The 26,471-nt window shown below is 36.6% G+C and overlaps 1 protein-coding gene across 5 annotated transcripts in view; it reads left to right on the forward strand.

The window, feature by feature from the left end:
• Positions 1 to 26,471, forward strand: part of DENND1A (DENN domain containing 1A) — a 215,703-nt gene that overhangs the window by 154,254 nt on the left and 34,978 nt on the right. For 4 of the 5 annotated variants that reach the window (XM_032982592.2, XM_042786414.1, XM_042786415.1 and 1 more), the window contains exons 14-19: positions 12,310 to 12,411; positions 12,976 to 13,063; positions 13,651 to 13,691; positions 15,391 to 15,462; positions 16,562 to 16,618; positions 22,812 to 22,943. In XM_032982592.2, coding sequence (XP_032838483.2) covers positions 12,310 to 12,411; positions 12,976 to 13,063; positions 13,651 to 13,691; positions 15,391 to 15,462; positions 16,562 to 16,618; positions 22,812 to 22,943 — 492 coding nt within the window. Of the gene's footprint in view, positions 1 to 12,309; positions 12,412 to 12,975; positions 13,064 to 13,650; positions 13,692 to 15,390; positions 15,463 to 16,561; positions 16,619 to 22,721; positions 22,944 to 26,471 lie in introns of all 5 variants that reach the window. The other variant, XM_042786413.1, reaches the window with a different exon arrangement.

Here is a 26,471-nt window from a genome sequence, read left to right on the forward strand (position 1 = left end):
AGTTTCTTGGTCAGTATGAAAATGCACCTTTTAATTCTTAAGTTATTAAAAGCAGTACAACTAAGGTGCTTAAGAAATTTTGCTTTAGTGTTCATTCAGAAGTAATTCAAAGATCTACTACAAGCCATACCATCAGGCAGTAAAATAATTGCAGTAGAAAAATATTCTATTTCTTGTTGAATTTGAACTGAATCTAAAAATTTTTGATTCAAATCTGCTGCTTCGATTGGAGAAAAAAAGGACAGTAGCAGGTTGCCAGTAAAGAGTCTGTTCTGCCTGATCAACTCAAAAATTCATGTTGAGGTGCTGGAATAGCTTGCCATTCTTGCAATTCATTTTACAAAACAAGTTCCAGGCTGAGCTCTGCTTTCATGTATTCTCTCTCCATGGAAATTATGTCCTTTTTCTCATTTCAAATTAGATGAGTACAATGAAATCCTTATTTTACATATTTATTAACAAGGCTTTCATCCCTGTGGTGTTGTAACTATCCTCACTACTTTATGCAAAGAAATGGCAAGGAGAACTCACAAACCTTTAGGAGGTATATGTCATCACTCTTTTTCAAACATTACTGCTTATATCCGTATTCGTCTTGCATGTTGCTCCACCAACCAATTTTTACTGGCCTTCCTTTTTAATTCTGAGAGAAATCACATTATAGACCTCATGCCAAGTTCAGATCTCTTTGGAGAAATTAGAAAATTGATGACTGAAGAAATTACGTTGACTCCACTGTCTGGCATGTGGAGGGTTAAGGGAATTTTTAGCCTCACCAAAAAGTATTTGGTCAGGTACTCAGGTGCTGGAAATTTTCTTAGCAACATCAGTCACCTAGGAACATGATCATCTGCTGTTCTGGGGTAGAGATTACAGAGCTTAATGATTAGCTACTATAAGCTGCAGCTGATGCCAGACTCTACCCCCTTTACACCTAATTAGCCTCATTAATGAGCTCTTCTGCTCTCCACAGAGAGGGCTTCCTCCTTGGAATAGGAGGCAAAAATACTTCACCCAGGTAGATGTGCTGAAACCTTTAATTATTGCCCACACCTGCAAAGCCTTGTGTCTCTGACAGCAATATTGCTTAGCTGAAATTGTGCTTATTTACAGTGACCACAGTACAAAGTATTAACTCTTTAGCACCTTAGAAATTGTTTTTAAGCTTTGAAAGTATTTATATAGGGTATAAATCTAAGCAGTCGAAAATTTTATGCTTAATAAAGTTGTGTGTGTTGGCGGGGGGGGGGAGGTTTATGTATGTAACAGAAATGGTTTAAAAGTTCCAGAGTATTTTCTTTAACCCTGAAAAATGAGTTTAAATTGCTGTTGAATATCAAATATTGCATTACCAGAACTAAGAGCACTGTTAGGCAAGTTTCATTCTTTAAATAACCAACTTTTGCTTTTGGAGCAATGTAATTTTGTACTGACAAAATCAAAATATGGAAAAATACGCGTGTAGTAATCAAAGTCTCAGACAATAACTGAGCTAATGAAGTGTTTTGGTGTGATTCTTGCCTATAGCAATTACTGGTAAATACTACATTTTAGTGTTTAAATTTTATTTGTTTTAATGCTAACATAGTTATGTAGCATTTTTGCATGTGCATTTGGGTCAAAGCGATTATACTCATGTAGAGCAAATGTGTATGTACATTTATCAAATTAGCTCAAAAGGCAGCTCAAGTCAGTGCTTATTCTAGTTTTTAATAGGGAAAGTTCAAAATGCTAATTTCTCAGTGCAAATACTTTGTTGGTTGGTTAGTAACTTTTTCCATAGTAGCCAGCTTTCTTGAATTTTCAGCGGGAAATGCCCGCTGTGAAAATACCTAGCGTCCAGGCTGTGGATACTCTGTGGCACTGGAAAGGATGTAATCTGGTCCTGTGGAGTCCAGCTTTCTCAAAGATGAAGCAAGCAGGTGGTGGGTGTTTTCTTTTACTGTTGTTTCTTGCTTATTCACCTGGCTTTCTTGGCTTCTGGCCCATCACTGCAGCAGGTGAAACAATCCCAGAGAAAATCTTGGGCTGTAGGGTACTCCGAGTCTGCAGACAACTGTAATCACAAGTCGTGGGTCTTTCTGAGGGAGTTTGAGCCAAGGAATTTTTTTCCCTGGAAGTTAATCTTCTAAAATGAATAGAAGATCGTGTGCCTCCTGCAAGGCATGTTCAATGCCTGTGTAGAGTGATAGGGCTTTTCAACCAAAGTTGTGAGATTGGTACATTTTAGTCAACTTTGTTTCCCTTGATGTTCTTAGCAGGATGCTGAGTTAATTTGAACAAAAACATTGAAGTTAAAAAGGAATTTGGAACAGAAAACATGTATTCATACAGTTGAAAGAATATTAAGAGACTGAAAATAGGGTCTCAAAGCTGTGAGGTCACCACAATAATAGACTTCATTGTTAGCAATTCCTACGAATATGTAAAGCAAAGTTTGGTTGAGTTTATTGTTACTTAAAACATCATCAGGCTTCACCAGCCAAGATGTAATAATGCACTGTGTGAATCACAGAAATTCATGTGCATTTTTCCATTAATACAGTTTGAAAATGTGAAAATAAAGCATCCAAATGAGTGTTTTTTCAAATATTTTGATAATGTTTTATCAATTGTTAGTGCTTCTTATAACTATTACATAAATGGGATTGGAGTTTGTGGACCCTTCTGATTGAAATCTTGGCAGGTTTAGTTCTGTTTCCTAGGTGAGAAAGCCTGAGGTTCTAGGGCAGATGAGGAGGACTTTTACAAGATAAAAATGATCATTGAGGGCATGTGGGTCTGGAGGGGAGCAGAGTTGGCATTTTTGGCCCAGCAAATATCTGCCCATCTGCTCTCTGTCAGAATGTGTTAGAAGTGCATCTGGATCCGTGCCCCAGAGTTTCAGCTCTGAGCGGGTCATGTGCTTGTCTCCACGACAACTCGAGGAGCTGTGTAAACCGCTGCGCTCGGAGCCAGATGCTTCTCTGCACATGTGGTCTAATTAGATGGCATTTTTCCCCTCGCACAAAAGAGTTCAGAAATTTTGCATGGTTTCCATGTCAGAAATGTGTAGGTGATATAATGGGAGTTGGGAGGAGTCATGCGGCCAAACACTAAATAATTACACTTGCTGCAAAGCTCGGCTTCGGTGTGCGTGAGCTGTAGGTTTGCAGGAATGCAGAACGAATTCCCTTCGGTTGCTTCATCGTGGATTGAGCAAAACCTGTGGGGGGAAGTGGCGAAAGGAAAAATCTGCTTTTTTTCCATCTTCACACTGGATGCAACTTTCTCTTTATGAATATACGAGGAAGGAATTGTGGGACTGAGATTACATACCTTGCAATAAACACTTGCAAGACACAGCATTCTAGGTCTCTCAGAGGCAGGATTTCTTTTTTCTTTTTAAAGAATTTGAATAAGAACTGCAAGAAGTGAGATGTTGTAGAGGAGAGCCTGGGGAAATAAAGATCAAACCTAACTTATAAAAAATGATATTTTCTAATATGGCAGGATCCCCAACCTTCTGTGAGATGGGGAAAAGGGCTTCATTTAGTGCCCATGATTGAGGAGCTCTGTTAAAAGTACTTGAAAAGTAGCACAGTTTTTGTCATTATACTAATGTGGCATTTTTCTGTCTTGCCTTCTCATGTGGTAACATCTGAGCCTTTCTGACAAAGAAAGAGTGAATAAATGGTAAAGGGAGAATGAAGCGTTCTCATTTATTTTAAAAGGGAAATAAATGCTTTACTTTGCCTATTTCCACCTGCAAGGAGAAGCATCTTGAGTGGTTGTGGACTTGATGTCTTAGTTCTTTCCCAGAAGTTGTTTGAGCAGACATATAATATACTAATGCTCTGTAACGAGCAGTATAGAAGCAAGTGTGTGGTGTGGCAAGTTCCAGTTGTTCCCAGGAATGGATGCTGTTGCGTCTTTGAGAGTCTAGTGACATGAGTTACTGATTTATAATCCCACATATATGATAAATAACCATAGCAAGCATATGTGTGTATGCGATTATGTATTAATCATTGACCACTTAGGTTTCCCCAGAGACTGTTATGTGTCTCAAACAGAAAGGAATGAAACCTTTTTCTGGTGTTCCTAATCCAGTGCCTTTGATTACCTCTCTCAGGGGACATGATAAATTCCTTCTCTAAAGTGACTTCTTTTCTAGCTGTGTTTTTTCATTGCAATACTTGAAGCTTATACACCAAATTACCAGGTGGCATAACATGATGACAAATCAAACCTCAGTGGGTCCTATTATAGTAATAGCACTTACTTTGACAGATATTATATGAACGACACTGCATATCAGGTTATCTTATATCTTGTACATTAGTTCATCTACCAGAGACTAGATGTCTCTAACTCAATGAAAATTTGTTTAGTTCCATTATATCCATTTTATTTACGGAGATGGGGGTTTTGTTGCTTAGCTAAGAGAGTGGGGTTTTGTGACCTAACTTTATGACTAAAGCTTTTCTCACATTGCTTTAGTGAAATTAAAATCAGTTTATTCTCCCTCTGCATCTATATTAGCATCTAACTATTATATTAAAATCTTTTGATCTTGAAAATAGCCATTTTATTCAATGTTGTTTGGATCATGATATAAAGGAGTTGTACAAAAACATATTTTTAGCGTATTTACTTTGGTGAATCCTGGAAGCTTCATTGATTTGGGAGAGTTTTGGCTTTTTACATGTATCTAAAAAATCAAAAGAAACATTAACATTAATTAACACTAATTAACATTAGTGACCTCAGGCATATTGGTCATTTCTAAAGCTTGGCAAATCATTTATCATTTTTGCAGAGATTTTTTTGCTTTTTCTTCTTATTTAACAAAATATTTTGTATTCTGTCAAGTTTTAATAAATGAAACAAAAAAACGAAGCTAGTCATTTATCTCATAGGAAATACTTTGCGTAGATTCTGTTTCCAAGTACACTTTTATATTTTGTCATAGTATAAAATAACTCATATAAAGAATTGCACTGTAATTTTTCTCCTTTTTTGTATTGTCACTAATGTTCCACAATAGTTAAAATGGAAAAAGGCCTTTTTATTATAGGGAACCTGAATTGGTAGCTGCTTTGCATGCAGAACATACTAGCTTCAATGGGAGTATTGCTCATGGAATGATTGCAGAACTAGGCCCTGAAATTACCTTGCCAGCTAATGATAAAATCGCATGCAGGCCACAGGGGTTTTTGTGGAATAAATATAAGAGTGGAACAATATACAGTACACATTATACCAGTAATTTAAAGCATATTCAGGACAAAGAGAGAGTTCCTAGTGCAGGCAGCATCATAGAGATTTGCTGTATCTGATAAAGATTAGGTTTCTCAGCTCATAATACCATACTATTACTTTTCTTTTGTTAGTCTTTCAACACCTACACTCATGCATTGACACAATATCAAGTAGGAAGAGGAAGAATAGCCTTGTATTTAAGGTGCTGAACAGGGATTAAAGAAATTTCGGTTCTTTTCCCTGGCTCTGCCAGAGACTTTTGTGACCGTGTACAAGTTACTTATTATTTTCATGCCTCTATTCTTGATCTGTGAAATGGTGATTTTTTTTTATTCTTTTTTGTTTTCCTTCTCCCCCCCCCACCCCCCCCAGCCCTAAATGCTATTTTGCTGGCTCCTTTGCACTTTATCGTCCAGGTTTGTTGCTTGAGTTCTAGAGACATGAGGCTGTTTCAGTTGCTTAGGGATAGGAAACGGCTGGCTGATGTAGGTGATTCAGAAATCAGGACAGGCAGTGGCTTGAATTAGCCATATAAACACTTTGAAAGATGGCTTTCTGTATTACAGTAAAGTAGTTTCATTATTTGTGAATACGAGTATGTGTCATTTTACTTGGTCTAACATGAAAATGCCAGGTATCCTAATAAACTAAAAGGGTTTGAAAGGAGAAGCAAAAACATTGCTATGTGATGTAAATTTTTTCCAGTTACATATTTTTCATAGGTTTTATCTTTTGTTTGAAGTTGGATTTGTGCAAAATTTATCGGATCCTGTAATAATGTTGGATATGACTGAACTAATGTGTAAAGGGGTGTTGTTGAACTTTTGCTGAATCTATCAGTATCTGAGCTTGTTTTCTTACAATGTTTTAATACGAATAAATCTTAATCTGTATTTTTTCTAAAAAAGTTTCACGGTAGTTTTAATACACCTAAACTTTTTTTATCGGAAGACATTCTGGATGTTGAAGTGATTACAGCTTTATAATACATGTATTATGAGGTTCTAAAAGAAGCACAGACCACAGAGTTCTAATTAGCGTTAAAAAATTTTGCTGAAGTCTAAGTATCTGCATGTTATAATTTCACATTTAAAGTTGTATATTTAAACTGCTTCATTCTAGTTGACAACCTGCTGGTAAATATTAATGGTATCTTCAGTGGGTGTAGGAAACGGATCTATGTCCTCTCTGAGGATGCTTTACTTCTATTCAGGTTTTGGTCAAGAACGTATTTGTTGATATGTCTCTGCTTTTTTTCCTGCAGTCTAACTCAGACCTCCAGTTGGTATCTAGTTTCATAAAGGGAATTACATAAGAATTTTGACAATGTTTACAAGGTAAAATTTTGAAATTTATTAGCTTCCAGTATCAATGTGAAAAGACTGGGTTATGACCAGTAACCACAAAGAACTCTACGTTTTTGCAAGCTTTTCCTGTTTTGTTTTATTAGTGTGAGGTGCCTTCTACTCCTTCATAGTACAGTCAGAAAAAACAATTCTGTGACTACTTAGTCATGTCCAAGCTAGGAGCTTGGGGAAGCATGTTATTTAAGTTTTGTGCGCTGCAGAACAGGTCTGTCTCACCACATGCAATTTGTCTGGCAAGGGATGTTTTGTAAAAGAAAGCTCCCGAGCTCTTGGAAGGGTTATGCCAATGTTGCTGAATGCAGCTTGCTGTATGTGCATATACCTGTGAGCCACAGCACGGCTATAAGCTAAGTTTTGACCATGACATTTTGAAGGGGATGTTGATGTGATTGTTATGATTGGTGTCAGTGATTCGACTGACTTGCCTTCACCTTTTTCCCTTTTATTTCTCCTTTAGTGATATTATTACAACTTATTCAGGAGTTAGCAGATCACATGCAGAATAACAGGTGTCAGAAATTCAAATTCACCAGCAATTTCAAGGGTTGAGAACTTAGAGAAATTGCCCCTTTTAAATATATACTGTAAATCTTATTAGAAGTATCTATAAAAAGTATAGATACTGTAAAGCAATTTTTTAAAAAGAGAAGGGGGGTAGGGATATTCATTCTTGATGTATCTCTATCAGAAGTTACATATCCTAGTAAGGCACATGAAAAAAAGTCTGAAATTGGACTGGTAATGGGCATTTACATGAGACAGTAAGTGTTTGGACAGTACAGTCTGCACTGGTAAATACATGTTTTTTTAAATGCTTTTCAAGATTACACTTAGCTGTAGTAGTGTCTTTCTGAACAGAATCTAAATTTAGTTTTCTTTAGAAGTGTGGTCAAATCTCTGAGTACATGATTTCTTTGTTCCTGAGCAGCATCTTGAAATGCTAATAAAGCTATGGTATCATTTGCTTAATGCAGAGTATTTGATCTATGCTTTCTTGATTCCATTATGACTGAGGCAGATGCAAAGAGCTTTCTTGTGCTGAACGTATGTACTAGTTATGGGGAGATTATTTGTCATTGCGATTGCAAGCTGAATGAGCCAATGTCCTATCAGGTGTCTGTCACCAATTTCAGATTTTCTTTATGGAATCCTGCTGGCTGACTGATGATCCTTCTTCAGCTGTGATGAGCTAATCTTTCCCTGACATTGTAATCACAATTCTTGAAAGGTCTGCAGAGCAGTTGCTTGCCTTTGGTTGCTGGTATATCTGACATTGACATATATATCCAGATCAATAAGATCATTCTCCTATCTTAGTTTCATTATAATTCTGGATGGAATTAAGGATGATGATTCCTAGAATATCCCTGCAGGTTTTACTTTGTCATTTGCAACATAACCAATTTTAGTAAAGGATGTGGTTATTTGCAACATCTATGGTCCTAATAAACCAGTGATATATGAATCTCTTACATGTCATTGTTCTTTCTGTATATTTGGTGTTTTGCTGCGTAGTGCACTGACACTAGACTTACAGCTTGTAGACCAGCTGATTGTCACCTTTTCTGCGCCTTTAAATTCCACCCACATTTTTTCATTTCGTGGCTGGTTTACAGAGCAGCTCTAATGGCTTGTGTATTTATTAGACAGGCTTTGAAAGAGCACCTACATGGTTTAAAGGCATGCGTACAGCAGCACAAAATTCATTACCCTGCACCACATGCTGACCATGATAATGCAGAAGCGTTATCCAGGGCATAACTTTTAGGGTTGTCTAAACAAAGTCTTCAGGTTTGGATTGCTGTTGGGTTGGGTTTTTCTACACTTAAAATCAAGTTTTGTGAAATCTTTGCTTGTGCAAGAGACTCTCGCTGTTAACTTAACTTGAACTCTGTCTTTATTATTTTAATGTTTTCTACAGCAATCACATGCTGGCTTTAAAGCCCCATTATCCAGATGCACACTTTGGTGTCTCATCTCTTGCAGGAGCAGGAATAGTTCGAATCCCAATGAGTTTTCTTAGCACCTCTGTGTCTTTCCAGAAGTATCATTTGTGTTTGCCTCTGTCCCTTTTCTAATCTATGCTGTCTTCTGTCCCACATATTTTTAGTACTTTATATTCACTGTGAAAGTTTTTGCCATAAGCAATTAGCTGTCCTGGCTGCTAGTATGGCAAGTTTGACAATTCAGATGATACTTCTCTCACTGACAATAACTGTCTGCATGAGGTTCTGTACCATCTTCTGAAAGCTTTTCTTTCTGAGGAAAAGTGATTTCCTTGAAAGATGGGGGATCGTGGTGAAATTTTTTACAGTGTGGCTAATCAAAATCAGGATTTATCTTTCATTTTGCATTATAGCTGCTTAAAATACAGCAGCAGGTTTCATGGAACTCTAGAACAGTCTGAAATAAGTCCTAGACTTTAATTTTTCACTTGCTGCCGTAAGTAGTTTTAAACATTCTTTTAGAATGTAACAGAATTCCGAGTTAAAAATAGGGCTGGCAACAGATCAGAAGTGGGCTGAAACTTTTCAGCTTTTTAAGGGGTCATGAGATAGCGGTACTGCCCTGATGAACTTCATTATGCCACGTGAATATAAAATATTCATATAAAGGGAGATTTGCAAAGGCATAAAGAAAAGGGACCTATTTTTTTGAAATGTGTACATTTTTGTATTAAAATAATTTTATGATTGAATCTTGAAATATATGTGAATTACCTAATATTACAGATCAAATCCGATTCCTGATAGTTGTATTGTGCACACATTTAGAGCTTTTACAATGTCATATCTTAGCCTCTGTTATGCATTTATAGTTGGAGAGGGGAATAATGGATATTTAAGGTGTTGACAGATCAAGGCCTAAATTCTAGGTGTTGGGAACAGCAAGTTTAGGAGTTGATGGGTTTATCAGGACAAGTTGTTATAATTGTTTTACACGTGAACAAGACCATTTTTTTCACCAGGTATCTGCAGTTCTTAGCATGTCCCCTCATGTATAAAGTCATCTGTCAGTAAAAGCAGAGCTGATTAGCTTTATAATTTACAGTTAACTAAATCTGTCAAGAAAATGGTCTTATTGTCCAGCTTGTCTTTTTGTAATGAAGCTGTGGATGTGGGTTAGCAACAGTGTGTTCACCCTTCTGGAGGTCATGGAGGATAGAAGGTACTAATGCATTCTAAGCTGAAAAGCTCACGCTTGACCTTGATGATTAAAGTTTTTCTTATCATCTAGCAGCAGTTGAGCCTGAATTGTCTCTTAAGAAGTCAAAAGGTCTAATCAGCCTAACGAACAAACTCAATCATTAGTACTTTGGGGAAAGAAGTGCGGTAACACTATAATAATACTGGGCTCTCCGAGCTGCAATATGTGTGTTTATAGGAATGGTACATAGCTTGATTTCAGAGGAGAAGCTGGTGTCATTGTGCTGGTTGTACAGTAGAGTAGAGGAAACTTCTCTCTGGTGAGGCATAGCTCTTTCCATAATGTTCATAGTCTTCTCTGGCCATGAGAGAAATTTTGTGGTCTTGTAGATTATAGGAAGGGTTGCTTGTTTGCTTTACGGTGTTTTGCAAGTGAGGATTAAATCAAAACTAAACCTTCCTCTGGTGAACTTCTCTGCTCATGGTCTAATCTACACTTTTCTTCATGTATTCCTCCCAGCTCTTTTCACACTCCAGATTGTGTCTATGTCAGGCAAATATTTTTCAGGCTTCCTTTGTTACATTCTGGTAGCTGAATTTGATGGGAAAGCCTTTTTCATACTGGTCAAGTAGATGTTACACCCTGTTGTTTGTTGTACTGTTGCCTGGGCCTCACTTGGAAAGTGTCTGTCGCTACAATTTCTGTAAGAACAGATGCATTTGCAATCTCCTAAGATTTTCTCTTACTAATTGTAGTGACCTGTAGTATCTGGACTTTTCCTTCCTGTTATCCGAGTGAGATTTTAAACGACTCTCAAGTGGGATGGCAATAGCCGAATGCAATATATTAAGTTCTTGCATGGGGAGCTTATATTAGTCCAAATTGTGAGTGCCATCTCAAAATCAATGAATGCCTTTTTCCATTTGCCACGTTACCTCTTGCTCAAAGTCTTGTTTTGACACTTCCATGTCATGCAGAAGTCCTGTCCCTTTCTGCCATCTACTAGCATGAGTACATGATCAGCCATTAGTCATTTAAAAGCATTAAACATTTCAGACTATATATACCTTGATTTTTGAGACAACCTTTGTTGTGGCAGTAGTCACTGTGTCATGGAAACTATCCCCAGTGTCCTGTATAGGAGGCACATACCAGCCAGAATTGTTTTTCCAAATGTTTTCCCTTTGTTTACTTTGAAGCAAAGTGTCTTACGATTCTTCATCCTGATGAGAACAAATCTATGGGGCAGGGGGGAAATGGTTTTTCCCACTCATGCTTCTTGCCTGGAAACACTGTAGTGATTTTGTTTTTCCCTGTAAATACCTGCTAGAGTAAATCAAAGACAGGTTATTATCTTTAATGATCCTGAAACTGGAATTGTCACATAAGAAACCTGCTTTCTTTTCCATTAAAAACTGAGATAACTGTACTGTTTACTTAAAATGGCGAGGTTGGTTATGTCAAAGGACAGGCAAACTGTGATGACACTCAGATTTCGTAAAATCCATAGATTTCCCTAACATAGTTTTGAGGATTTAGTATCCTTTTAGTGTGAATTAGGTGTTAGAAGTCCTGGGGCCACATGGTGGTTTTCAACATAAATTGGTGGGGAAAAACCAGTATAGTATGCTGAAGCAGTGCTGTGACATGGGCGTTTTTTGAGCACACTCATTTTAGTGGCCCTGTTATCCTGACTTTTACACAGCCAATGGTAAAGAAGATTGCCAATATAAAAAGCTTTCAGAAATTACATGATACCACCCTTTTAAAAGGGGTGCTATAAGATTTTTTGCTATTTAGTGTTGATTTTGAATACTCAACTGATGAAGAGTCCAAATATGTTTTAATACGAGTATGAAAAAGCCTCTGTATTAATTATACAGCAATTTAGTTTTACCATTCTTTGTTACTTTCTTGGGTTTAATTGAAAAAATACATTTGCTTGCTGCATTAAGTATTTGTAGATTTAAGTGTGGAAGAAATTTTTGCCCTTATGGCAGATGCACAGCAGACTTCAGCATTAACATAACTCATTAAAATAAGATAAAAGTGGAGCTGCAAAACAATTTCTGTCTTTTGCCAACAAGGTTGTGAAAAAGGGAAATTTCATTCATTCAGTATATGAAAGTCTACTCCTTCTGAACTGTGGAGAGAACAGAGTAGACATTTCTGACTTGTTTGTGCAGGTTAACTGGCTGGATCTACTGAGCTAGATAAGCAGAATACACAAAATTCATATGCCTGTATGTCATATTTTGGGGACATTAAGTAAAATTACCTTTTTAGATGATGAAAGTTCCTTCACCAGCATTAGCAAAATGTGAATTAAGCAAATGTAATTTATTTTGATTATATGCAATTTGCTGGTTTCCAACCTGTTTCTCAGTCACATCATTGAAGCCTGGAAATGAGCTACAGTTTACTCAGTGTTATGTAGGGCCTACTTTATTTATCTATTTATTTTGAAAAGGAAGTAGATAAAATGAAGACAATAGATTCAAATGGATTCAGAAAAAGTTTTTTCAGTGTTTAATGCTTTGAAACTCTACAGGGTGAACCCATCACTTTTTGTGAAGAAACATTTGTGTCCCATCGTTCTGCTGTCATGAGGCAGTTTCTTCAGAATGCCATTCAGCTCCAGCTCTTTAAGCAGGTACTGGCTTAATTGCTCTAATGTAGAAGCAGATTCTTTAACAATACAACTGTTTTTTTTTTTTTTCTTTAAGGACTGTTCTATATTCCTTGATCTGTCAGCCATATAATGAGGAAAATTTATGTAGTTGGCAGCACCTTAATTCCTGCCTGCTGGCTTTTCTCAGATTCAGGTGGTAAGGCTTTCTGTATTTTCAGAGGTGTATGGTTTTTCCCCTAAAGGTTTCTGGGCTCAGTTTTGATCTGAGTGTACCTAGACCCGAGCTTTGTGCAGAAAGCACGTTACTGTTAAACGTGATATTACTGCTTCAGGGAAGCTGAAAAACATATATGTATAGACAAACATATGAATGCTGGTTTGGTTTTTTTTTTTTTTTTAGGGAAGCAGCACACCTTTTTGCATTGTTAAACATTTTGCCAGCTTTGGTTATATTTTCATTCTATTTAAAATCCCTTCCTGATAAGAACATTGGGGTTGTTCTAGCAAATGCAGAATAAAGTCTTTCTGAAAAGATAAAGGATGGGATGGTTGATTTGTTTACACTCTCTTTTAATGCTGACGTAGTTCATTGATGGCCGTCTGGATCTTCTTAACTCTGGAGAGGGCTTCAGTGATGTTTTTGAAGAAGAGATAAATATGGGAGAATATGCAGGTAAGGAATGTAGTATTTTAAAGTAATTTCAGACATTGTTCTTGACTTACTGTTTCTGGGCCATCATGAGGTATTGCATCATTGCGGTTACTCACCTAAACAACTGAGGCTGCAATGATCCCTGTAGGTTGAAGTGTCTTGATTTTTTGTTCTTTCTTCTGTCAGGAGTTTTGAGTAATGTCTTGTAGTTTGAATAAAGTCTGCTCAGTCTTGCAAGACCTCAGCTTTACCACTTGGCTAAAGTACAACTAAAAGAGTTCTTGCAATGGAGGATACTGAAAAACCTTGGCTTTACCCAGAACCACCTTAAATTTCTTTTTGCTATCTTTAAAAAAAAAAAAACCTCAATGCTTTCGAATTTCTGAAAGACAACCCCAATAAAATAGAAATGTCTCAGGAAGTAAAAGAAAAATTGTAGATATCTTGTCAATTTTTGGTGATTGTGTTTCCATTAAAAGAAAAGGATGGTTGTCCTGTTCTGTTGCTGTACTGTTCATGCTCTGAGAACCACTGTGTGCTAACACTTCACATTTCTAGCTTGCTTTCTATTTCATAGTGTTACAGTTTGTTTTTGTGATTCTCTCTAGGTAGCGACAAATTGTACCACCAGTGGCTCTCTACAGTAAGGGTAAGAACACAACATTCTTCCAACAGACATACTAATTCTTACTGGACCATTGTACAGTTCTGTATGGCAGTTAACTTCTGTCCTCATGAACATGACTAATTATTTCCTGCAATGTTTAGCTCTGACCAACGTGTGTTTAGTTGTGAGAAACTAAGGTGCTCTGAGGTGAAGTAAAGAACAGAAGAAAAAATACACCAAAAAAAAATAAAAAATCACCATAGGAATTCTCAAGTTTTTGAATCCCACTTTTAATGTCTTGGAGACAGCTGGAAGTAAGTTATTGTCATTTTAGAAAACAATTTGCTTTTTCTTTCCTTTCAATAGAGGGAGAGAAAAGGGAAAGTTGCCACACCAAAAAGCGCTTTGTAAAGCTAAATGGTGTGAAGTGCTGAATGGGGACAGCACTGTTTGGGATGTTTTTTTCTATCTCTTTGGTTAAGTGATCTCGTTGTATAAATTGAAAATTTAAATACTTTTAGAGAATAATAATGTTATTATAGCTGATTGTAAAAGTCTCTTTTGATGCATAAAATGCGTATTGAAAAGTAAAATATTTCTGGTTTATGGTTATGAGTCAGTAGGAAAGATTGATTTGTTTTCTGACAGAATTGAGTTTTGCAGCATTGCATTTGTCTGCTGTCCTAAATGTGAATGGAATTATGTTCCTTACACAAATGCTGGGCTCAATTTTGTCTTGATAATTTGGCATTAAACATCTGATAACAGTAATTTTAAAAATCCCATCATATATTTAGGTAGTTAAATATGTATATATAAAAATATAAATAAGTAGGATGACAAGTAATTTTAAAATTATAAGAAAGGGGAATGGCTGAGTGTGAATATAAAAAATACATGTAATTAAACGTAACAGTTTATAATGTTTGTTAAAGTCTAATTGTCATGTAGTAACAGAAGTAGTAAATATTAGAACTGTTTGCATCTGATTGCATTTAACCTCTGGAAATATATTTTTGCACTGAAATAAGAAAATATAAAATTATCTAAGATTTTATTCCTTGGATTTTACCCATCTCCTGTATTTATCAGACAAGGTACTGACTGTACAGCCATAGTCATAAACACCAACTGGACTAACAGATTATTCTGTCTGACATATTACTGTCTTATGACTTTTATTATGTTAACCACACGCAATTCGGCTTTTCTAGAATTAATGTTTATGTCTGTAGTTAGATTTCATTTTCCCTCAATTTATCCCTTTATCAACTACATAGATCTTAAAAAGGCAGCATGCTTTTGATAAATAGTATTGTGGAACTGTGAAAAGGAAAATAAAAAAAGATTTTGCTTCATCAGATTGGATGTACAGGCTCTCCTGAAACTGAATTTTCTACCCCAGACATTGAGTATTTGTTAGGATACTTTTGTCTTAAACTTGTTTAGGATTTTAATGCAATGCACAGGACACCCTTGAGGGCGAATGGGACAGTCATAGAACAGTGTTTTGTGAGATGACCTGTAAGACAAGGGCTCTTGGTATTAGGAGAAACTGACATTTTTTCATTTGAAAACTGCTGTATTAAACAGAATTGGGGTTCCTCTGGAACCATTTTAATAATCACCTCTGCTAATAAGCATAGTTAGTGCTTTGTTATTTTAAGAATGGTGGATTTTAGATAGCGGTTTGCTCTAAAGAGCTTTGATAAAATTTATTCTATTGTTACTATAATTATAGAAAGGAAGTGGAGCCATTTTAAATACAGTAAAGACCAAGGCTAACCCTGCCATGAAGACTGTCTATAAGTTTGTAAGTATCAAGTACTGGCTTACTACTGAGATAAGAGTCTAATTATGATTCTGTTTTAACCTTTCAAATGAAACTCAAGACTTATATTCATCTTATTGGACTCACAAAATTACTTAAAATACGCATTCATCTAAATTTCAAATTTAAATGGAAAAGCCATTTTGAAATTTAAACATAATGGAAATGCAAAGGAGAAGGGAAACTTGTGATTTCTTTTGAAAGGACAGATGATAAATTCTATTTATTACATAGAACTATTTCTGGGAAATAGCGCCTATATACTCTACTAAGCAGCTCTACCATCTCATCATTACTCTGCTGGAAATCATTGTTACCTCAGGTTTCTCTGCTTGCAGCTTCATCGAAATAAGGGAATCCTCTCATTTTCCAAAGTGTTTCCATCTTTTCTAAATGTCAATTAATTTTCCCTAGAGATTTTTTATACCTGCTTATTTAGACCCCAACTTACTGAGTTATTCTTTAAATGAAAATGTTTTCAGTTCTGTTAACAAACAGCTATGTTACTGTGTTATCATGTATGGCTGCCAGCTTCCCTGTGCAAGATAAAACAGCATAGAAACAAGCAAGGATTTCTTATAAGCTCAATGTTAGGAAGTAAATATTGCTAACAAAGGCATTGAGATAACTATTCAAATTTTTAATTACTCCTGCCTTCCTCCAGCCTGAGAGAGATGAGTAGGGTGAGATTAGCTCTACTAAATGGAACTGGCACTCAGGCTACTACAAGGAGAAAGTTTGCAGGCTTACTATTGCTGAGGATTGTTAACTTATAGCAAAGATAAATACTTAGAGGGGAAGAAGGGTGTGGAATGCAAAAAGGTGAAAGATGTCTATGGCATCAAAACAGAGAAAACAAAATTTTTGCAATGAGTGTGGGAGGGTGGTGTTGGCGATGCTTTTTGTTTGTTTGGGGTCGTCTTAGCTTTCTGCTTGTTTCAATATGTTCTCAGTATCCTGTTACAATTTTTTCCTTGCCATTTTTAGTAACTAGGGAAGGTGAATCTTGATGCACTGAAATCAAGCTTAGTCACTGCTGGAAATAGAAGGGGATTTTAACTTAAATTAATTTTTCATGCAGGCAAAAGATCATGCAAAAATGGGAATAAAAGAAGTGAAAAACCGCTTGAAGCAAAAGGTACTTGAAGTTCTTATTCAAAATGTATAAGCACCATGTATGAAATACTTAGCCACAAAAAGCATTATGTGATCAATAGGAAGCTGTTTGATACAGTGTTGTTAGCACACTTCAAAATGCATTACCAGCTGTCCCGGATTTTTCACACTGTTATAAATATTCACAGACGCAAAAAAAAAAAAAAAAAAGTCTTCAAATACATTAAGGCTCTGACTTAAACCCACAAAAGCCAGAAAATTGAGTGTTCTATTTGGAGTGGTCCCTCTCCTGTCCTTTCTGCCGGGGCATTGTGGAAGGGGACTTTATATGAACTTGAAGATCTTTCCTACAGTAATGGCAGTGAACTTTTTGTAAATGGCAAATTGTTGTTATTTCTACAGTAATCTCTCAGGGAAAATAGTATAGTGTCTGTCATTGGGAAATGGATTTACATGTTTCCTGGGTGTCTACTGAAACGTTTTCGGCATAAAGGAATTAAATTAAAATTGGTGTTCATTTCAAATTTCAACTATTGCAGAAAAAAAATACTCAGAGTATATGTTGTTTACCAAATCTGTCTTTGTTTGTTTGTAAACAGTACAATTCCAAGAATGCTGAACTGTGTTCGAAGAATGTGTTATCCAAAACCAATTGCTCCTTTTAAGCCAGAAGTATGGTTATATTGATACATACCTTATGAATGAATGGTTAACTCTGCCTTGGGTTTATTTCAGATATTCTATTTATTCTGTGAAGCAGAGCTATTAGAGTCTTTTGGAAAGCAAGATAGCTAACCTGATAATAAAACTCGTAAAAAAAAAAAGAAGTTTATATTCAGAAATTTGTATTCAATTCATTGCATGATTATTTTTGTTTTTTCTTTAATTGTGTTATCTTAGTAAATTTCTTCTCTAAATTTCTAGACCATCATCTTAAGATGCAAATGTATAATGTATAATATTTGTGCTGCAAATGTATTCCTATGGCGCAAACAGACATGTCAACAAAATGCTCATACAAAGGGATTATTGTGCAGCCAGGTTATGAATTGATGAAATTAACTGTGTGTACAATCCAAATGCTGCTTGCTCTCTAAATACTCTAAATACATTGCTAGAGATTTTTGAGGAAGATGAAGTTGCTTCAGATGTTTTAATGCTGTTTTATGTTATTACACTTACTACATCATATGTGACCACTTTATATATAATACGAAAATATTAGAAACATGAAGCAGTTTCCTTGTACATGGAATTTTTTGTGTAATTCCACGTGTTTCACTTTTGGACATAACCTTCATGAATAATAAGATGTTTGGCCTTCTTACATGCATTTGTAAAGCAGCTGGAGCTGTGTAAAATGACCAGATTGTTTTCCTGTATTTTAAATTCTAATATAATTGTATGCTATGCTGTGACATTTGTTTAAAAGGCTGAGAAACATCTCATTCATTCATTGCTTTGTTTTATTATTTTTGTTGTCTTCCTAGTCCTTCAAGCATCAAGCATTCGTTTTCAAAAACACACATAACATTTATAAATAAATGGCCCAATTTTGTTTCGCCTTCCTTATTATGTGGCATTTCTGTAAGATTTTTAAACGTGATTGTTCAACATACGCTTTTACAAGACCTTAAAAGATTTCTGAGTAGTTGACACGTGCAGCTCTACCTCTCCTTTCTTCATTAAGTCAGTTCTTTTCCATCACATCCTCTTCTCCATTTTGAATGCAAGGTAGGAAGATAACTCTGAAATGAGGTATTGTTCTGTTTAAAGTGATAAAAATAGGAAAAGATGTTTTGGCCACCGTTGTTTTTAATCTAAATGTCTGTGCTGCTCTGTTGACAAGTCTATTAGTGCATTCTCACCAATTTTCATGTGAGAACATTGTATTTTTCATGTGTTTACTTACTAGTATGAGCAAGTGTTAACTGTTTGAAATGCTGGCATCATTAAATATTTAATTTTTGCCAAATTTGGGATGCTAGTCTTTCATCTTTTAAGGATAACCTAAGGTTATTTTTAAACTGAACTTAGTATCCACTGCATTTTAACATATTATTTTCCATTATTAATACAAAAAGTATGCAGGCCACTGGTAAGGAGAAGTCAAATATAAACATCCCATTTCCAGTTTTCGCTGCCAAATATGAGCAGCTTCTGTGCAAGATAGAATTTAAAAATGCAATAAAGCTAGAGGTCTGCTTCCTACAACTCTGCATAGCAATGGTGACCTCTTAAATATAATCAAGAGCCCATTTTGCCCTTGGTCTGCTCCAGTCTTGGGTTTGAATTGCAAATGAGAAATGCAGGATTGACCTGTTGAGAGGTCACTGTGGTGTGTGTAAGGTCCTTCTTTAATATGATAGTAGAGATTGAATGGGGCTCTATTTCCATCCCTTGTTCATTTGTGGTACCGTATTTCAAAGCAACAGAAATAGTTTTCAGAGGATTCTTATGAGTGATAGCAAATAATTGTTAATAGAAACAGCATGGAAGCTTTATTTTATATCTGATACAGTACTTCTTTTTCTTTTTCTTCCTTTTTCCCTTTTTTTTTTTTTTTTTTTTTTTTTTTTTTTTTTTTTTTGTAAAGGCTGCTTTTTCCATTTCACAAATGGACCGTGGTGGTCAAGTCACTCCGTTATTGGCTCGTTTGAAGCTTAACTACATAGAATTAGGAAGAAGGAGGAATATGAATGGTACCATCCTCAACTTTCAGTAAGGAGAATGTAACTTACTGAAAGCTTCTGGATAAGACAATTTATATAAATGGTTGGGCACTTGGCATTAGTGTATTCAACATTATTTTACTTACTAGAGCCCTGTGTGTCTCTAGTTAATGTCTGCTATCAATGGGCTATTGTCAGTGCTTTATTATCAATACAGCTAGAAACAACTCATTTAGAAGTTTATAAAACAACCTGAAGAATCCTTCTAAACATTCTGGAATGTGTTTTCTTCTCTTCTAATAGAGAGTATCACAAAAGGTCCCTAGAATATTACTAATGCATATTTAAACAGAAGAAAGCCTTATTCAGTTTACACAGTAAACTTCACATATCTCTAAATATATATCTTACTCATTTTCTGAAGTTCTTCCTTTAAAACATATAAGTAGTTAAGATTTCACCTGTACAGATAGTTGTTAGGGGAGGCACTGTTTGTGGGGATAATTATGGAGTGTGATAGGTCATGGTCATTCTCTTTTTCCATTAAGCTATAAAGTATCTTTTTTCGTCAGGTGAAAGGTGGTTTTGTTTATAATAATAGCCTTAAATTACACTTTTTTTCATTTAAAAGTCATTGGAGACGTTCCTAGATTTTTGCATTTCTGGAGAATTTCTTCCAGTAATGAGTAACTTATCACCTTCTGCTCTTTTCTGGTTTTTGGGAGGTATAGGTCTCACGTGTTTTGTTATTCCTGAATAATATATATAGCTGAAGGTACTTCAGGAATGTCTTGCTGGCTTATACCAAATCCTTTTTCTGGGGACATGTCAGAACTGAATAGTCAGACTTCGGACATACCTACGGGGTGTGGTGCCCTGCAGTGCAAAGAGCTGCTCGTGCGCACGCTGCACGGCTTCAGGTGGAAGTACCGGCGCCAGGCTCGGAAGCAGCGTGGAAGTACGAGACAGCGTTCGGGCTGGTAAATCCTCTCCCTCAGTGGGATGCGCAGGCCTACCTGGCTTTTCTTTTAGTACCAGGAGTGGGCACTGCTTTTTGAAGGCCTGCCTGCACTATGATCCACTGTCGTTCTTTGGTCATTTGTAGTTCGCAAGCTGAAGAACTGCTTTTATCAGTAGACAGTTTGTGAGCCCTGATACCTTTCTGAAGCTGAAGTTCAGAATCTGAGAGTCCTGTTTTCCTATTTGTGGTTTTATCTCTCTGTCTGTCTTGTACTCCCCACTGACTTCTGAATAACTGTATTCAAAGTCTGTTAGTGGACTGAATGTATGTCACAGACTGCTTTGAAGGACTGTTGTCTACTTTCCAATTATAGAATTGCCAAACGCTTTGACATTTAATCATTTTAAAGCTACTTGGAACCCTTACTTGGGGTGTTTAAAATTAGGTTTCTCAGTCTATTTAGCTCAGGTATGTTTTCATGGAAGGTAGAAAGAGAACTTTTGTGAAGCAAATTTTGCTTTGATGACTGAAGCTATATTGTTGATTTGTCTGCCTTTTTGGGATTTTGAAAACATAGAGAGATATCAAACAATTTAGTTCTCATATTTTATTCAGTAAATTTAAAAAAAATATGTAATTTTTAATTGAAATCTGCAGCAGTTTCTTTGGAAGTCTGTACACTGAACACAGTGGAAAGATGCTTTAGGAACACGTTATCTTTTGCACACAATTATATCATCAGAGAAGTACAGCAAATCTATAGCAATAAAAGCTGCAAGGATTTGCAGTGATCGTTACACATCTTAGGGGGTTTTGCTTAATGGCTTGATCTGTCTGTATCTTTTATCTCCTCCCATTCCCTTGATGTCCAAACCTTTGCATCCGGTTTACATTTTTCTGGAAACTTTGCCCGGATTGGAAGATGCTTTGCTTTCCATTGATTCCCTGCTGTCTGTTGCCTTGGTTGGAGCCGTGGCTCCAGGTGGAACTCTGAAAGCTCGGAAGTGCTGGGAACGTCCACTGTTCAGTGCAGGTCAGGTGGCTTTGAATGTTCTCGGCACCTTTATGGCATATACATAGCAAGTCTGAAGCCCGGTGCGCATTTAATATGGCTATACTTGTATAGAAATATGTATATGAAGTTTGTATTTAATGTCATTGCATTTCAGAACAGTAGATGTTGCTGCCGTGGGTTATGCCATTTCCAAACTGAGCAGATCCCTTGGTACCATCTTGCTGTTTTGGAGCTGAAGTACGAGTTTGGCAGAAGCTTACATTTCTTGTCATTGAGTTGTTTTGGGGCTCTTTGTTGCTAATTCAGTGTACTTTGTTGTATTTTTTTAAAGACAAGGTAGCATTGTGCAGCTGGAGGATTGAGGGAAGGAAAAAGTTTTTCTCTCTAGTTTGATGGTAACAAGTTGTTAATTTCCCCGTGATCCGTATGCCCGTATTGGCGAACCACTGCTCTACCAGCTGGATCTAAAAAGGTCTCTCTGCTTCTCTGTGGAGCAGACAAAGCCCCTTAGAAAGTCCATCCAGCTTTTTGTTTCATTTGACCTAAACACATTAGGTCAGTCTGTGTCCAAAAGAACCATTTCTAATTGGCCATCAGCTTACATGTCTCATTATTGTACCTTAGCAAGACGGAAACTTGAGGGGGCATGTCAAAGGTCAGTGAATCAAAGCAATGTCTGTGTCAGCAGCCAACCTTAGGTCAGTCTTGCAGAGCTACAGTGTGTGCAGGTTTCTCTCTATATTTACCAAGCATTATTTCCTTGACATTGTTGCAAAGAGATGTAAGGTTTGGGGCCCACTGCGTTACAGACTATTTCTCAACTGACTTTCAAACTCTTTTCTCCTTGTCTGATTCCTTGTGTCTGCATGCCTTTGTCTTTTTCAAAACCTACATTACAGATACCATACATACACTTGCCAGGTCCTCTAACCTAGGTTGATGGGTCACTTTACTTCTGAACGTGAGGACTAATGTCAAAAGCAAAAGCAGAGCAAAACAAAAAACCATTCTGCTGGGCAGCAGTTTGTTTTATACAGTCTCCTGAAGGCATATTCAGTATACACAGACTCAAAGATAAAATGCAAAGCTAACTAAGCTGTGAGTTTCATCTCTCCTTGCCACTTCCACAAGTAATTGTTCTGCTACAGATAATTCTTTGAAGTACGTAAATAGAATTACTCTTTTCATTTAGGTTTACATAAAGCAGAATAGCCCTGTTCTAGGTTGCTGTTGAATTTGTTCCTAGAATAGAAATTTTGAGCTATGGGGTTTTTTTTTCTCCCTATATATTTCCTGGCTTTTGCATGTTTAAGTCAGACATTTTATTGAATGTATCTGCATGCAACATTGGAATTAGGAGGAATGAGTGGTTGCATACAAGCTCTGATTGACAAAGTGCAATGAAACGTTTTATTCTAATGATGTTTTCTCTTTTGTACCTTGGTTTTTTTTTTTCCCCTAACATCAAAATTGTTAGTCAGCGTTATCCTGTAGTGTCTCCTTTGTGCCCCTTACCCTTGACCAAGAGTGTCCCTGGCCATGCTATTCACCTTTTCCTACCATACAGGACATTGCCGAGAATGGGTGTTCTGCAACAGCAGAGGAAGCTCTACCAAGGACGGCACCTTCGCCATTGGTTGAAAAGAAGGACCCTAAATTAAGAGAAGACAGAAGACCAATCACAGTGCATTTTGGTCAGGTATGTCTTAGTGTTAAGTTTCTTTAAATTGTGTGACTCAGCAAAAATAGTTCAGAGAAAAGTCACAATAATGAAAATACCAGTTGTTTTATTATTTTTTGGTAGCTGTTGTTATTTATTTCTGTCGTATCTGTTTAAATGGGATTGTAAAAGCTGATTTTTCTGGGTTTACTGATTTCTTTTGTTCATACCATGATTCTGAGGAAAATAAATTCTAAGTGAATGGGAGGGGAAGCATAATTATTATAGCAATTTTATGAACTATTTTGCTGTTCTTTTAGCATGCAAAGTGCTATAGCCCTCAGGACTGAGGATGTATAATTTAAAATGTCCTCTGTTATCTGGCCAGATCATTAGTGTCAATATGGAACATCCAACTATTAAAGCATTTTAACATTCTCTGAAAATTAAATGCGATGAACTAAGATGGAAAAATCAATTAATAGCTTATTAGTGTACTCAGTATTGACGACTGAGCTATACACATTAGTTACTCTTACAATGTTTCTTTTGATATGTCTGCAAAAGAGTGAGTTTGGTTGTGTGGGGTTTTTTAAGAGCTATTTATTTAGAAAATGTTGTAGTTGCTCTGATTTTCATGGAAAAACATACAGTATTTATTATCGGTTTGCCAGCATTCCCCTATTAAGTGTAGCCTGACTCAAGAAAGAACATTATTTGTGTTCACGGTTCTCTTTTCTTTCTCTGTACCTACTTTTTTACAGTATTATGATCAGAAAACAGGACTGATTTCTTCTAAGGAAACATAGTGTAATTTTAAAACAATTGTAAAATATGGGGAACTACAAAATAAGAAGCAAACCAGATTTTTAGATAAGTATTAATAGAAACTAGTCGGTATAGCTGGATTGACTGTTTAGGTGTTAGATAGGGCTACACAAATTATCATCATTGCTCAGAGCAATGTTGTCTCTATCATTTTAAAATTAGATTTGTTTCTTTCAGAACTTTCACCACTGTGCTAAATGTAAGTTCTTGGAGACTTTTTTTAAAACAGATTCTCTCCCAATTAAATATTTGCAGTAGTGATTTATTTTTCACTTACTTTCTGTGCCAATACAGTTGAGAGGAGTGGGGCTACTGGAGAAATGTTAGCCATCTAGCTCTAGCAGGAAAATGTTACATTTCATTTAAAGCAGTCAGAAATCCAGATAATATTATAATCTACTTTCAGTTTTTTCCTTTAGATTTTTATGAAGGATGGATGGTTCAAACATTTTGGTAGATTAATGAAATATATAATTAAGTGGAAAGTGCAAATTTAAATTCATGAGTTTTTTAACGGTGACTTTAAAATTTTTTAATGATCACTTTTTCTGTGTCAAAAGAAACACACATCAGCTTTACTGAACCACTGGCTGTGGTGAAAGGCTCGCTAGCTAAATGCTTATTACTGTCATTACATTATAAATGTCGGTTTCCAAAAAATGATCTAACTTAGCAGTTGTAGGGCTATCTCACTTAGAGCCTTTGTCCTTTCATGGGTCTTTTTTTCCTGAGTGCCCAATGCCAAAATGAAAATTAAATCATAGTTTCATTCAAAAGGAAAAGATGATCAGGTTTCTGAAATAGAAATTAAGGCTTTGGGGAGGAAAAAAGCAGCAACACTTACTGTTTAAATGGGAGATGGCTTCTAACTCGTGATTAAAGGGAGAGATTTTAGTGTCACTTTTAACTCTGTCTAGAATACAGTAGGTGGGAACAATTAAAAAGCCACAAGAACTCTGAAATAAGGGCTGTTTGTGCATTCACAGCTCTTATAAACTGAAGAGGATGAAAGAGGCTTTTTTCTCATTGTCACTTGCTTTCTATGTCTGCTAGTATTATGCTAGTGTATATGGCAAAGGCAGACTTTTTTAAAATGCATGCATGCGGATTAGGGTCAAGCCCTGTGTATCAGTAATGCAGTAAGGCTCGTCCATACCACTGCAGTGAGAGAGCCTACCAACAGCAGCGAGATGCTTTAATTGAGACATGCTGTCAAAGTGACAAACACATTTGCATACAGTCTATTTATTTTCGTTGGAAAGGTCTGCAGTCTGCTGTTGGTTGAACATTCTTAATCAGCTCGCTGTAAGTGAGCCGGCAGCTAGCTGTCCTATGCTAGGTGCTTCTCTTCATTACATGACAGATTAGCTAAAGGGGGATGGGCTAGCAAGCCAGCAGCAACCTTTAATTTTAACTCATTATCTCTCACCCTATAGTGAGGTAGTTTCAAGCTTTTCCATATACAGTTGTGTATCCGCAGTTGGTAGGCTACAAAAAACAACAGTAAAATATCTTGAAATGTCTTTGAATGTGTAGCACCTCAGCTGATTGTTTTCAAAAATTTAGCAGCAATTATCTAACTGTGTGAGGTTTTCATAGTGTTGTAGCTTATCTTGGCGAGTGGTTATCAGGCATTGTTTGAGAGGGTTGTTTATTATGGAATTGTTTTAACAGCGGTAATACTACGACATTGTGGGAAAGCTCCTCTTGATCCTGAAAAGAAGGATTTTAGCCAGATAACCAAGGGCAATGCAATAAAGATTTAAACAAAGTGTTCTTAATAAGACTACACAAGGAGACCAGAGTGGAAGGGCGTGACCACAGCCTATTCTCTGGTTTGACTTTGCATGCTTTTTGGTTTCTCAGGGTATATCTTTAATGATGACCCTCATATCAACCAACTAAAGGGACTATCATCATGGGCTCCGAGGCCGTACCACTGTACTCAACAAGTAGCAAGAGCAATACAGGCAACTAAGCTTTAATGAGTGGGGAGAAGAGGGAACAATTTTCAAGCCAAGAAAAAGATTCAAATGAATACTATGTAATACTGAATAATATTCTCTGTTTTGGGGAAAAGTAAGGTTAATTATAGTAGAAGATACAATGCTACAGTGAACATCCCTTGTGAATGTCTTATTATTGCTTGCTTCTTCCTGGCTTTTTATCTTAAAACCTGACCAAAACTTACTTAAAACGTCAGAACACATGCTGCATATTCACCCACCAGCTGCCAGGGCTGCCCTGGGGATCCTTCCTGCTGTGCCAGGCCGGGCAAGCGCTGAGCGCCCCCGGCCGCGGGGCCCGCGGGCTGGCACAGCCCGCACAGCTGACGCCGGACCGGCTCTTCGCAGCTTTTGCTTCCATGCACAGACTCCCACTTTTTGGGTAGAATGCACGTGTTTATCTTTGTCACCCTTGAGCTCTTTGGAGAATAAACACTACACTGTGTCATTGTGACTATTTTGAACACATTCCTTGTCCAAGCAAGCAGATATTAGGAGCTACTTTGGCAGGACCCACAGCTTGAAGCATTGAGGTCTGCTTTGATACTGGATGTGTTTGGTTTGGGTTGGTTTCTTTTGGTGGGGTGGAGGATGTTGTTTGGTTGTTGCTTTGGTTATGTTGTTTGGGGTTTCTTTAAATAATGTTTATTTTCTATTAATGGTTGCAGAAACTTTGGTTGATAAGTCTTATCATTTTATGTTCAAAATAAGAAAGAATGGCTGTTTGAATACA

This window comes from Tyto alba, unplaced genomic scaffold (assembly GCF_018691265.1).
Source record: "Tyto alba isolate M040663 unplaced genomic scaffold, T.alba_DEE_v4.0 Super-Scaffold_11, whole genome shotgun sequence".
In the NCBI taxonomy this organism is placed as follows: domain Eukaryota; kingdom Metazoa; phylum Chordata; class Aves; order Strigiformes; family Tytonidae; genus Tyto; species Tyto alba.